Raw genomic sequence first — 14,541 nt, 5'->3', positions numbered from 1 at the left:
TATCTGGTATTATTAAATAACGAAAGAACTTTAAAATCTAATTTGTCCACTGTCTGTTCTCGTTGTTTTACTCTGGCAATTCAGTTGGCTTGGACAGTGAAACTAGACTTGGTATCCAGTTTCACCTCCAGGTTCTCAGTGATAGCACAATCCTTGTACAGCAGCACAATCCTGTACACAACAATTGCAGGGAAATAGCTTGTGCTTCTTTTTATAAATTCATTGAAATACATTTTGTTTCATTAACTTTAAAATTTTGGACCTGAACTATCTAATTGATCCTCTAACTAGTCTCTTTTTGAATGATTGATTGGCAATACTTCAGAAAAAGAAATTCAACTGTGTTTCCAGGTGTAAGGTACATTGATAAACTGTTTAGCAAAACTGAAGTAAAAGAACTAAATATTTCATTTTAACTGAAATCAATGTTTTTTCTTATAATTTTTGAATTAGGAGATATAAAGCCATTCAAGTGTTATTTGATAACTGTTTATCCATTGTATACTAATGGTCAAGGAAATGGACAATCTACAAAGGCATATCTTCAGCAAAGCAGTAAGTACAAAATACACATCTTATTTCAATTGACCTTTCTTGCTAACATAATATAGTCATAGAAGTGGGAGAGAGACCGACTAGGTCATGTCGCCCATCTCCATGCACATGCAGCAGTTTCCCCTATTGTACACTTCTTATATTAATGGCTTTATCCCGTCTGTAATTTTCAAATGATTTTGCTGCTTTCCTTGGGGAAACAGTTCCCCTGTCTTAATATCAGGAGGTATTTCCTGATATTCAGCTTAAACTTTCCCTTTCTTAACTTCATTCCAGTGTTTCTTGTAATACCCACACATTGCCCTAAAAGGTTTTCCTCAGCATTTCCACTCTTCATGTTGTACTCCCATTATTCCTTAGGCAAGTTACATTGTCTCATTCATTCTCTCCAGGTTCCTAATAATTTTGGTGATCTGAATATGAGCTCCCCTTCAGTTTATCGATATCTTTCTAGTAATAAGGTGTCCAGAACGAAAAGCAGTATTCCCACTAGAGCTGTATAGAGGGGGGCTTTCACGTGCTTGCTGCATGACATACCTTTGCATATATAACTATCAATTGCATTGATCTTCTTCCTTGGCACATCAGTGGTAAATTCATGTCCAAACTTGTCTATTATTGGTCCTAAACCTATCAGCTTCCCATATTTTTCTCTCCCCCGTTAATCCCTGTATGGATTTTTGGATCACTCTTTCACAGATATTAGTTTGCACTTGTCCACAGTGAATGCTTTCTACCCACATTTCTGTTCTTATCTCTAGATCCTTTTGGTTTCTTTCACCATTTCTCTTTACTTGCAACTAATAGCAATAGTCTTCAAATTTCATTAAAGCATTTACCACCTCCTAGATCTTTAAAGATGATAAATAAAATCTCTCCTAGCAGATCCTTTTGATACTTCACACATCCGTGCATCAGATGAACTCAGATTTGTCTGAAGTGTGGTTAAACAGAAGACATTATACTTTTTCCATGCTTATTTGAATTGAGTGTAAAACTTCATGAGACATTATCAACAAATGTTTTATTACTGAAGTACGAATATCAGCCATTTTCCTTGTACCCATTCCATAACAAAAAAGGTACTAAGTTTCTTTGGCAAGATCTACTTGTGTTTAAATTGTCTCAGAAGTTAAGTGAGACAATTCCCATTCTCCCCTCTTCCACCCCATATTTTTAGTGTGTTGTTTTTTGCAAAGGATAGAAGTTAAAATTATTATGCTGCTATTGCCAAGATCTTTCCTCTTTAATTTTGTTTTAAGATTAGTATTATCGTTGTATCTATCAAACATCTGTTACTTCCCCGATCTTCTAAAGTTCATCAGTTGAACAAAGTTTCTATACCAATCCACTTTGTCTGGATCCACTGATTTGTTTGTGTTTTACATTTTCCAAGTAATCCCTTACTTGCTTTTTATAAGAATTATGTTAAGGTATTACTCATGTCCTAATTGTTCAAAATGTGTTGCTTTATTTTTCATGTAGAAGTCAGATTTTTAGAGGAATTTGCTGTACAAATATTTTTGTATTTTCTGGAAGTGAAATAACTGACTTTGCAGATAACATCTTCAAGATATTATTCCACTAAAATGTTTGAGCATGGTTTTATGTAGAGTTAAAATGTGTTGTCTATTAACATGCTGCTTTTCCTAACAGGACTATAATGTACTCTTAATTGTGGTCTTCTTTTATAGTGCCTGAAAAAGGACCCACTGTTCAGACAAAAAAAGTAGGAAAAGCTGAAGCCGTTTTAGTATGGAAACCTCTTGCAGTGGATGAGCAAAATGGGTTTATCAGATATTACACTATATTATACAGAACTATCAGTGGCAATGAAACAGGTAACAAAGGCCAGATAATACCAGTTTTTAGTATTAAAATGTATTTCTTTGAATATTAACTTTCTGAAATATTGAGTTACTGACTACTGCACAAAGCAAGATAGAGAATTTTTTTTTTTTTTTTTTAAAGCGAGAAACCTTTTACAGAGAGAAAGTATACTTGATTCTGCATTGGATCCCCTGTAGCTTAGTTACATTTGAGACCAGAAGTGTCCCTGATAAGAGTACCAAGTGTCTGGTTCAGAACATGTCATACAATGAGATTTAAGGAGCTCAATTTATTTAGTTTATCAAAGAAGATTGAGAGGTGACTTGATCCTAGTCTTTATTGTCTACATGTGGAAAAGACCTTTGGTACTAGAGAGCTATTTTATCCAGCAGACAAAGGTACAACAAAACTAAACACATTCAACGTGAAAATAAGGTGCACACTTAACAGTAAGGATAATTAACCCTTGGAACAAAAGTGGTTTCTCCGTTGCCTTGAAGTCTTTAAATCATAACTGTATGTATTTCTAAAAGAAATGCTCTTGTTCAATCACAGATTATTGGGCTTTATACAGGAATTTCTAGGTAAGATTCGGTGGCATGTATTAAGCAGGAGGTCCCACTAAATGATCAGATAGCCTTAAAATCTATTAAATGGAGAGGGGTCAGTCACTATAGACCTACACTTGTTTAAATGTCTGTTGAACCTTATGACATATAGGTAATTAGAAGACTTGTTATCCACAACATCACTACTAACCTCTACAATTCTGTCTCATGATCTCTTTTATAGCTACTTATTATTAAGGCTGTGATTTAGTCACAGCAGTCACGGATTCCGTGACTTCTTCCACTTCAGCTGTCAGCAGCTGAAGTCGGGGCTAGTGGCGGGACTGTGCACCCCTGTCCTGCAACTGGGGCTGGATGGCTGGAACCAAGACCCTGCAGGGTTGTGTGCCCCTGTCCAGCAGCTGCAGTCAGCTGCAGAGAGGGAGCTGTGCACTCCCTGTGGCTGCGCCCGCGGCTTCTACCAGGAGCTGCTGCTGGGACAGTGTGCCCCTGTCCCGCAGCTGCAACAGGGGCCGTGTATCCCCCTCGCAGCTTCCAAGGGCCATGCGCTCCTCCCACCCCTGTCCTGCAGCTGCGGCCAGCTCTGGAGCGGGGGCTGTGCTCCCCCTGTGGCTGTGCCCCCTGCTGCGACTGCTGTATCTGGGACTGTCAGTTCCCCCTCCCCCACATGAAACCCCATTCCTCCCCCCTACTTAGTCCTGCGCCGGTTATTTTTAGTAAAGTCACGGACAGGTCACGGGCTCTGTGAATTTTTGTTTATTGCCCGTGACTTGTCCGTGACTTCTACTAAAAATAACTGTGACAAAATCTTAGCCTTACTTATTACATATTTTAATTTCTTTTCAGTGCCTTTACGGAAGATAAGATTTAATGATGGGAGTTAGGCATTTAGGCATACACACTTTTGCATGTGGAATATAGAAAATAATTTCAGTAATTTTTGTCTTTGAGTCCATTTTCAATACTATGGAAGAGTGTAACTTCCCATTAAATTATGTCTTGAGTACTTTGTTCCCGTACATATATATATATATAGTAGTGTTTTAGTCTAACATGTTTGTGGATATTAAACAGGTTGTACCAGATAACTGTATAAACCTTTCTCTTCTAGCTGTGAATGTGGACCCTTCCAAAACAGAATATACCCTCTCCTCCTTATCCAGTGACACTTTATACATGGTGAAGATGGAGGCACATACAGACGAAGGAGGCACAAGTGGTCCTGTATTTACATTTACTACACAAAAGTTTGGTAAGAAGTGATCAGATAAAATGTATAGGGACTCATTTTAAAACGGATTAGTCATGCAGTTGCTCTCTTATTTTATGCAAACAATTTTTGTTTCTTCTAGTAATGCCTAAGGCCCCAAACCTATACAGCTCCTTTGTACAATGAGTTCTACAGACATATAGTAAAGGGCATTCTTCCCTAAATGTTCTGTGTTCGTAATTTAAAATAATATGTAACAAATGGGGTGCTGAGAAGGGGAGAGGATCACATAAGAGTAATGCAGGTATTTTTTTTTCATAGACTAGCTGTGTGCACAGTTTTGTAGGTATAGTGTCGTTTTCTATTGCAGGCAGATGGTTGGATCTGTGACTTAAATGTCAAGTACTGCTTTCTTAGGTGCTTTAAATATGTTATGAACTCTTCTAAACTGCAACTGAAGATTCTCCCCAAATATCACAGACTCACTTCACTGCTATATTGCTCTATGTTCCTATAATGAGAAGGTGCTGAAAGTGGGATTTCTTTGTTACCCCTACTCATGTAAGTTCATAGTTCTTGTAAAGTATGCAGGGATGATACAATAAGCAAAATTAGCTAAGAATGTTGGCTATAAAAAGACTCACTGAGACTTTAAAGATAACAAAACAGATCATATTTCAATTCAATTCTACTAGGGTATAATCTTGTAAGCTTTATGGCTCATGACAAGACAACACTGTATGTACTAGTCTGTTTTTTCCTTTTGGAATGATTGTCAGAGAAAGTTCTGCTGAGCACCTTTTCCAAAAATTAAAGGTGCTTTTTTTCCCTTTTTTAGGAAAAGGAGAAATAGAAGCCATAGTTGTACCTGTGTGTCTGGCATTCCTGTTGTCCATCCTTCTGGGAGTATTGTTCTGCTTTAACAAACGGGACTTGTAAGTACATATAGCATGTATTTCTATCACATTTTACTATATGTGAGCATGACAGTAATATTTCACTGTAATTTACGTATCATGGGCCTGAGTCTCATCTCTCACTGATTTATATCTGTGAGAAACTCCTTTGAAGTAAGTAAAGCTGCACCATATTAAAACAGGTTTGGGAGGAGGGCAGGAATTGGTTCCGTGTTCCTCTTCGAGATATGGAGACTTTTGCTATAACAACGCTGTAACAATACTTCAAAGAGCTCTTTTTAAAACGATTGTTCAAGCCTATTAACTGAATGTGATAGGAAGTTCTTGCTTTTCCTTGCTAGTTCTTGATTTTCAGTATAAACTGAAATTTTTGATTGCCTGAGTTTCATATAGTTAATACACCATTAAGGAATTCTTTACATCCCACCAAAAAAACCTATTTTTCACAGTCTGTGTAATAAAATGAGTTAAATAACGTAAGCCAGCTTTTTCTGAATGGGGAGGCAAAGGCACCACACCACTAGAAGATGTCTCCCTCTCTCTTCGTTGTAGCTTTTTCTGTCCTGTCTTTTATCTCTTTCAAAAACTCTGCTCCAAGTAGTAGCTGCTGGGATAGACACTGATTTTCTGAGTTCCCTGGGGGTGCTTGACTCCCCGTCCGATTCCAGGCCCCGCCCCGCTCCCACTCCACCCCTTCTCCAAGGGTCCCACCCCACCTCTTCATGCCCTGTTCTGCCCCCTCTCCCAAGCACACCCCGCCCTCATTTCGCCTCTTTCTGCCCCCATTCCTCCCTCTCCCCCCCCAGCGCCTCCTGCCTGCTGCTGAACAGCTGATCCTTGGTGGGCGGGAGGCGCTGCGGGTAAGGGAGAGGAGCTGATCAGCGGAGCCTGCCAGTGGGTGCTGAGCACCCACTTTTTTTTTTTTTTTTTTTTTCCTGTGGGTGCTCCAGCCCCAGAGCACCCGCAGAGTCAGCGCCTATGGCTGCTGGCACGTTGCCTTTGGCTGGGGAAATATATAAACTGTCTCTATGCCTGGTCACTTGGCTAAAGAGTACCCTTCAGATATCCCCAACAAAATTAAATGTTCATAATGGGGATCTACCAATCTACCTTTACTTGTCCCTCCTAGAGCTGCCTCTCAATGGGCCTTAGCTGAAAGACTGTCTGGCAATGCCTGTTAACTAAAACTATTTACTTGTCAGGGCATATTCTCTTCCCTTTCTTTAGCAAAGAGGTTTAAACAGCTAGAAGCAGCCATCACATTGTATTCTATAACTGTTTTAATATTTGATGGTCTTTACAAATTACTGGGTTTTGATAGCTGGTTATGTTTAAGGAGCTTGTCGCTATTTCATCAGGAAAAATGTCATGAACCAGTTTCAGTTGGATTGTCTTTAAATGTGTGTGCATTTTTTCTATATTTTTTTCTATTTATTTATATTTTTAATTGCAAAGTCTGTCTAGACATTTGTGACGCTCCTCACCATGGCATCAGAGCATCTCTGTCCGCATGGTCCATATATGTGTTCTAAAAAAAAGAAAAGAGAAAAAAACAGAGCCAAAGATATATTTACTTTTTCCAGTATATTGAGTAATGCTCATCCAGTGAGTTTTAACTGTCACTTTGTGCCTTCAAAAGTGCTATAGATTTATTTTATGACCTCTCCCAAACCCCCTACTATTCTGTTTTGCTTCTATTTCATCTTATTTTATGTGGGTTGGGGAGCCCCAAATAGAAATGTCACAAAACTAGGCTATAAAGCCAATCTTCTCAACTTGCCGTGAAATGAAGTGGCAGTGAGCATGAAGCGTTCTAGGTATGACTTTGCAAATGAGCACACCAGACGTCAAATGTGACAGGACAAAATCGGCATCTGTAACACTTCTGTCAAATATTTTAAAAGACCAGTAATTGTACATTAAGAATATAAAGCACAACTGTAACCATGTTTGCAAGTTTTGAGGGTTCAAGAAATGTATTTTCCGTTCTTTTTTTTTTTTCATCCTCTTGTAGAATTAAAAAGCATATCTGGCCTAATGTTCCTGATCCTTCCAAAAGTAACATTGCTCAGTGGTCCCCTCAAACTCCAACTAAGGTAAGAGTGAATCTTTATGATAGTACATAAAAGACCTTAAGAATAAACTGACCAGTAGGAGCCCTCTAAATGGATATTCAAAGAGAACTTGGATTTTCAACCTGTTAATCCTGAGATATAGGAGGAAAATTTTATTTGAGTACCATCAATGTGTTCGGCATTAGACAGATACGGTCCCTGTCACAAGGAGCTCACAACCTAAATTGGATTCTGTTAATATGGAGCTAATTTTAAGTTTCGTAGGTTTAAGGTTCAGGGCTTGATTCTTCTCTCACTTCCCCAAATGTGTAAATCATGAGCAACTACGTGGAAATCAATAGAATTGTTAGAGAGTTGAGAATTGGAAATATAATGAAATATAAATACAAAGAGAGGGGTACAGCAGATATTCCCATCTGTATGTGGAGTGGCAACAAGCTGGCATGCTACACAGTATTTTAGTGTGTAGTGGAGGAGGGGAAGGAGGGGAAATTCTGATCAAGAAACCAGGACAAACTCTAATGAAAATTCCTATGAGATATTTAATATGCAGGTAGAGGAGATAGCATTTCTGTTGTAAGGCGTTAATCTGAAATAATTCTGCAGGATGTAATGCATGGTGCTCAGTTTATTCTCAGTATCACAGAAAATTAAGGGTTTGGGTAGACTCTTCATGAAACTCTGGCTCCAGGGAGTCTGTGTACTTAAGACTTTGATACTTGGAAACGTAAACCACATTTTCCATCTTATGGCAAATACTCAAGAGGAACTGCCAAATTCTGCAGTGAGCAGAGCCTGTGGTAGTCTCAAAGTGCATAAAGAATAGAAAGTGAGACACCGTGACTCTTTTTCCCTCATAGGCAACACCTAACTTCTTTTTTTTTCTTTTCTTTCAGCATAATTTTAGTTCCAAAGATCAGATGTATCCAGAAGGCAGCTTTACTGATGTAAGCGTGGTTGAAATAGAAGCAGATGACAAGAAGTCATTTTCAGAGCAAGATCTAAAACCCTTCAACTTGCTTAAAAAGGAAAAAAATACTTCAGAGGGGCATAGCAGTGGTATTGGAGGATCCTCATGCATGTCTTCTCCTAGGCAAAGTGTTTCTGACAGTGATGAGAGTGAATCTGCTCAAAACACTTCAAGCACTGTACAGTATTCAACTGTAGTACTCAATGGCTACAGAGACCAAATTCCTTCTGTTCAAGTCTTTTCAAGATCTGAATCCACTCAGCCGCTGCTAGATTCAGAAGAGAAGCCAGAAGATAACCCAGGAGGAGGTGAAAGTGCAACTCCAAGGCAGCAGTATTTCAAACAAAATAGTAGTCAGGATGAAACCAGTACAGATGGGTCACATTTTGAAAGAGCAAAGCAAGTTACTCCTCCAATAAACGAGGAGGATCTTGTTGGACTTACACAACTACAGATATCAGATCACAGTTCACAGCCGTGTGGCTCTGGGCAAGAGAAAAATAAACCTGAATCTGCTTTGGCAGATGTATTAAGCCCAAGTACTGAGGGACAGATTCTGAGACTGGAAACGATGGGGATAAACACAGCAACAGTTGATGAGATACCAAAAAGTTACATGCCACAAACTGTAATGCAAGGGGGCTATATGCCCCAGTGAAAGGAGAGAGACTGGCTCTGTTAGGCCTTCACTAGTGCCTGATCCATTTCTTTTTCCCCTGTGTTTCTGATGAGTTAAGCTAAGTATTTTTATCTGATTTCAGATAAAAATATTCAGATTCATTTAGTGAAGAGAATTTGATGGAGGGTACATGAGTACTATATTTCATTGGGATATTTCCAGTCCAGAATTACTGGAGGTCCTCCTATAAGCACTACATAGATTCTCTTATTTGTCTGAATAATTGAACAGGCCTTTGTGCTGCCTTGCAGTTTTGTTTGTCTTTGTAATGTCACATTTAAACTCGATGGATTGAAAGTAGCAAGTTTTATTTTGTTACATAGGCGAAGGGGCATCTAAGAGAAAAATACGAGGAGCCTTCTGGCTGTGCATGATATTAAGATGCCTACTTTGGATAAGCTTGATTTAGACCAGAGTTTGTTCCTCCAAAGGGAAAAAATGAAAGTACAGTATTCTATATTTTTAAAAAGTTATCCAGTGACCAAACAATTTCGGCCCACCTTCATCCCTGACTAACTCTGTTGACTTCAGGGGAGATACAGAAGGGATGAATTTGGCCAATATTTGTAATGCAATAGCATCAGACTAATGTCTCAAAGTATTTTAGGCCTCATATAAAGAACTGTAAAACAAAGGACTGAAGTACTTGTCACAAATTGCAATCAAAATGCCATCACTGTTTAACTCCCTATGAATGCTAGTGTAGTCATCAGTATTCTGCCCCACCCCCCATATATATATATATATATATATACACACACACACACACACACATTTATATACACTCACCCGTATATAGAAACTAGACATAAAAACTACCGACCTTGTAATCTGAGCCAAATGCCTGGCAATTAAAGTTTCATATTTAGCATTAAAAACTTTGAAGGAAAATGTAGGTAAGAAAAACTCCCCTGTAGGCGAATTGAAGTGTTTATTTAAAAATGAATATCTGTTTATCTCAAATCACTGACTAACCATACCATATATCTTTGTTTTAGAATTTGCCCATTTACCATACAAGGTTTGGGCAGGGAAAGGCAAGAAGTAATAAAATGTAATATTCTAAAATGAATTAGCATGTGTAGGTTTAGCTTTTACAAATGGTTTAGAAAAAAAGTACTACTTCCTTTTTGTTGTGCTGCCAATACTGGGATTCTACGCTGTCCTTGCTACAGTGTAATGAGCTCACTGAAACCAAAAGTGGCATAAGGAAAACCATACCTTGCTGTCGCAAGTAAGGCTGATACTTCGAGAAAAATCTAGAACCGTGAACTTGGAAGTTGACAAGTAAAAACATCCTTCCATTTTTCATTATGAGCCTGTAAGCAAAATATCTAGATCCTGCTGCTACAATTCTTGACACCTACCTCTTTTCTATTCTTCTCCTTTCCAATTCTCTCATCCTAGAGAGGATACAGTTCCTGAAGACAACAATCCTTGATATCCTTTCTTATAGATCTTGTTACTCTGATAAAGAATTTTTTTTTAAGTTTTCCCAGGTGCCATCCGATCAGCTTTACAACGTTATCTTCTTGTAACTATATCTGAACCTAGTCCATTTAGTTTTTCAGTCTGGTATTAATAAGTCATGCTCGTCTCTAAATCTTTGATTCTCAGGTAATTCAGAAACACTACAGGCTGTGTTTGGAAAAATAAAACCTCATTTCATATTTAACAAAATAATTATTTTTTCACAAGATCTCTGTACATAAAGATTCATCTTCCTGTAGGTCCTCAAATGCAGTGGTTCCCAACTGTGGCCCGTATACCACTGGTCTGCGGAGTACTTGCTGGTGGGATGTGGAGAGCTATAGTTTTAACTTTGCTCATCTCCATCTGCTAACTCACGTTGAAGGGCAAGTTTAAATTTACCTAACTCTCCATGTAAGTAGTTGCTATCATTGCCACAGAGAAGTTACACAGTAATGTTAATGAGAGTGTTGACATGGTCCGTGAGACTCTCTTTAAGATGCATTCCACAGTGTGGAAACTTTAAGAACATCTGTACTAGGATATCTGGAAAACCTTTTGTTTTATTCATTTAGTGCTGCAAAATTCCTTATTCTACTGACATGTTTCTCTCAGTAATAATGTATCATATCTTTGGTACCCAGAAATGTAAGGGTTGCAGTATTGGTGTTGCAGCACACTCTGGTTTTGTTTTTCAGAAACTCCTCCATAGCATTTCAGTTGGGTGGTCTGCCCATCTTGAATTTTTTTTCTGGGGACAAGGACCCAACAGCATCCAACAAGCCTTTAGAGCTCCCCAGATGATGTAAATCTGCAATATGAATCATAGTACTCCAAAGGCCAAACTGTACCCCTTTACTAGAATACATCTTTGTAGCACATAAATTAGAATTTAGGAACTAATTTCTTCTTCATCTGGTATGTGTAGAAGAATTGCCCATTTCAAAGGGTCCTGTGAAGCTTGCAATTGAAGTTGTATATTCTGTTTTGAGGGTTTCCCTAGGTAAAGTACATGTTGGCCAAAAAGATGGATCAGACGAACCCTGAAAGTATGTGTGTTAAGAGCCTCAGCATCCACATTCTCAGCATCCTTTGTGCTCTTGTCCCATTAACTTATACTGAGACTTAACCAATTAGGTTGCTGGTTTCTGACTTTCAACAAACACTAGTGTTTAGGTTTAAGAGTAGCAGCCGTGTTAGTCTGTATTCGCAAAAGAAAAGGAGGACTTGTGGCACCTTAGAGACTAACAAGCTTTAAGCTTATGCTCAAATAAATTTGTTAGTCTCTAAGGTGCCACAAGTCCTCCTTTTCTTTTTACTAGCGTTTAGAGACCTGAGTGTCTTCAGATACAGTTTTAGGAGCTCTTTCCTCAAGCCAGTGATACAGGCTCTTTATTTCATAGCACATAAAGTATTTTTGAAGGATGAGAGTGGATGACCATTTACTCTGAACATTGCAATCATGCTCTGATTTATGTAAATGGAAGCCATTTCAGACTCATTGTTTTAAATCCCAGATCACTTCCTGCCAAAATTAAATGTAATCTCAGAAGAAAAGAGAATCCCATTTTTAAGAGGAACACCCAGCAATGATAGTTCTGAACTAGTACTAGTGGTATCTTATATTCAGCATTACTACAGATTAATAGTAGTTGTCTTGCTATTGTGTGAAAGGCACACACACACCCTGCCTCCAGGAACAAAGCTCTGCGTTTCTCATTACTATATAAATTTCAGTATTTAGACTGATGCAGAAGATAGAAATAAAAGGAAAAGGTAGTAAATCCACATCTATGTAGATGTACTCATAAAATTCACAACAGGTAAAAGTAATGAGCAGTTACAGCCTGTTCATGACATTTTTGTCTGTGCCAAAATTATACACTGTGCAGTGTTCAGCTTTTGACCTGAAATAGTTAACTTTAGTTTTGTACTTTTAAGTCTGGAAAATACCCTTACACTTAATTTTATATTGGACACTGTATCTTGCAAGCAGTTTTTTAAATGTGGATGTGCATTAACAGTCTACCTAGTCTTCTGACTATTACTATACACACAAAGGCAGACTTTTTTTTTATTATGGTGCACTTCAAGAAAAAATAAAGGCATTATTAAAATAAAACTACACTTAACACTGACATTGCTGTGTGCCCATTTTGATTAATTGCCTAGACTGGCATGCCTCAGATGGGAAAGTAGAAATCTTGTAAAGTATGTTATTTGTTCAACAGCAGGGAACATGGAGAGTTAAGAATAAGCATCTTTTGTGCACCAGCACACTTCGAATGTCTGCGTGATGCAAATTAGCTAGTTGCTTGTCTCTTTATTCCTACAACTATAAATGTTTTTTTAATACCATACTTAACCATGGCTTGGTAATATTCTGTCCGGCTGCAGCTGGGATCTGTTGGAGATCCTTTATGTCTAAATAGTCAGCCCAGACAAAGCCCCAGTCCTTGGCAGTGGCCAAGGATTGCAAGGCATAGCCTGGAGGCAGCAGAGCAGAAGTGACTTTAAGCCACCTTTGTGTTCCTCAGAATTGGGCTGGCTGTGCACCATGCTAGGTGCCTGGCTTAAGTTACAGCAGCCTGAGGATCACACTAAGGTTGATTGTCAGGGGTGGCTGGGACATTGGAGTGTGTGGCTGGGGATTCCTTATTTTGGCATTTGGGAGAGGGTTGGCACGGGGTGATTATATGAGTTATTCAGCACCAGGGGACCCCACTGCAGCTTGCGTGGAAGTGAGTCTCCTATGGCTGGGTTTAGAATCCTTCTGCACCAGCAGCGCAGCTGAGGATTGAAACCTAAATCAGCCTTTTAGTGTGTGAATATCATGTGCCTGCTGCTGCAAGCCCTCTTGTTGACTTCAGTAGTAGCTGTCATGCAGCTCTTTGGGGGTACAGAGCCCTAATCATTGTCTGTGTTCTTATATCATTCACATCATTGCAGTGCTTGAACCATGTTGACTCAACCGAAAATAGTTTCCCAAGCTGTTTATGGTCCATGGAGACCTGACTGAACATGGGATGCTCTTCCTTGTTTCTAGTTATTTGATTGCATTAAAAAAGGCTAAAGTAAATTTCCTGATATTATTTTTCCATATAATCAGTTGCTACCATTGGGACTGTCTGTCATGTGAACCCCCATTCCTCCCAATCTCTTTGCTAAAATGTGCTCCCTCCTAACGGGCAAACATTTTGACAGCCTTGTCTTAACCATTTACGTCTAACTTTACTACTGCACCAAAAGTAAATTTGACACTAAAAATGCTGCTATTTCAGTTTTCTTTGACTGTCACAGGGATCGGCAGCCTTTGGCCCGCACCCGCGCCACTTCCTGCAGCCCCCATCGGCCTGGAGCGGCGAACCGCAGCCAGTGGGAGCCGTGATCAGCCGAACCTGCAGGCGCTGCAGGTAAACAAACCGTCCCAGCCAGCCGGCAGATTTCCCTGACGGGCTGCGTACCAAAGGTTGCCGATCCCTGGGCTATAATAGGCTTGCAATTCATTTTAAATATAACAAAATGCATTTCTGAAGTCTCTATTTTAGGCATCATCCCATTTCAATTAAGGGCCAAGCAGAAACTTAACATTTTCTCATAAACTTGGTTCATGAAACAGAAAACTGCACTTTGTGGAGTGGGGGGGAGGGGTGAGAAGAGTTTTTGAAGCCAGGGACTCATGAGACTCTTGATTCATAAATCTTGGTTATGCACTCAAAAAAATAAAGTAAGGGAAAAGGTGAAGCTATTGTTCTACCAGCCTATTCTCAATATTTGCTTCCTCATTTATCATTGATTTTGCACACTAAACCATTCTTTAAGGGAAAGCAAGGAGTCTCCATTTTCATTGTATTGAATCTAATCTAAAAGTAATTTCAACATGTCTGTTCTTGAGAAGCTGATACTTTGTGAGGGCCCAATCCGAATGGGTGCTGAGCCTCATCTCCTGTTGACTTTAGCGTCCGCAGTTGCCAGCACAGCAGAGAGCTCCTCAGCATGGAGCCCTTAGCAATTTCACATTTGCTTTAAAGAGATCTTTGCAAGTAAGGAATGCAATAAAAGCGTCAATACTTTAGAAACACATTTCTTCTGCAATGGATTTAATATAAGTAGATAACACTAGAGCTGTGATAACGATAATGAGTAGAACAGTTTGACTTCCATCTTGTTTTATGGACTTAGATGTCTTCCAGGCAGTGCATTACCTGTAATGGTTACATTTCTTTGTTGACAATTACAAACTTACTGGCTTTTAAAGCAGTAAAT

General features: G+C 39.0%; 1 protein-coding gene across 2 annotated transcripts in view; it reads left to right on the top strand.

Annotated features, from left to right (window-relative positions):
• Positions 1–11,518, top strand: part of IL6ST (interleukin 6 cytokine family signal transducer) — a 60,026-nt gene extending 48,508 nt beyond the window's left edge. For both annotated transcript variants that reach the window (XM_077816857.1, XM_077816856.1), the window contains exons 11-16: positions 454–555; positions 2,250–2,396; positions 4,066–4,206; positions 5,003–5,099; positions 7,096–7,177; positions 8,053–11,518. In XM_077816857.1, the coding sequence (XP_077672983.1) occupies positions 454–555; positions 2,250–2,396; positions 4,066–4,206; positions 5,003–5,099; positions 7,096–7,177; positions 8,053–8,784 (1,301 nt within the window). In that variant the 3' untranslated portion in view covers positions 8,785–11,518. The remainder of the gene's footprint in view (positions 1–453; positions 556–2,249; positions 2,397–4,065; positions 4,207–5,002; positions 5,100–7,095; positions 7,178–8,052) is intronic.
• Positions 11,519–14,541: the final 3,023 nt, after the last annotated feature.

The sequence above is a fragment of the Eretmochelys imbricata genome, chromosome 5 (assembly GCF_965152235.1).
Source record: "Eretmochelys imbricata isolate rEreImb1 chromosome 5, rEreImb1.hap1, whole genome shotgun sequence".
In the NCBI taxonomy this organism is placed as follows: domain Eukaryota; kingdom Metazoa; phylum Chordata; order Testudines; family Cheloniidae; genus Eretmochelys; species Eretmochelys imbricata.
This window is presented reverse-complemented; position numbering and strand designations above follow the sequence as displayed.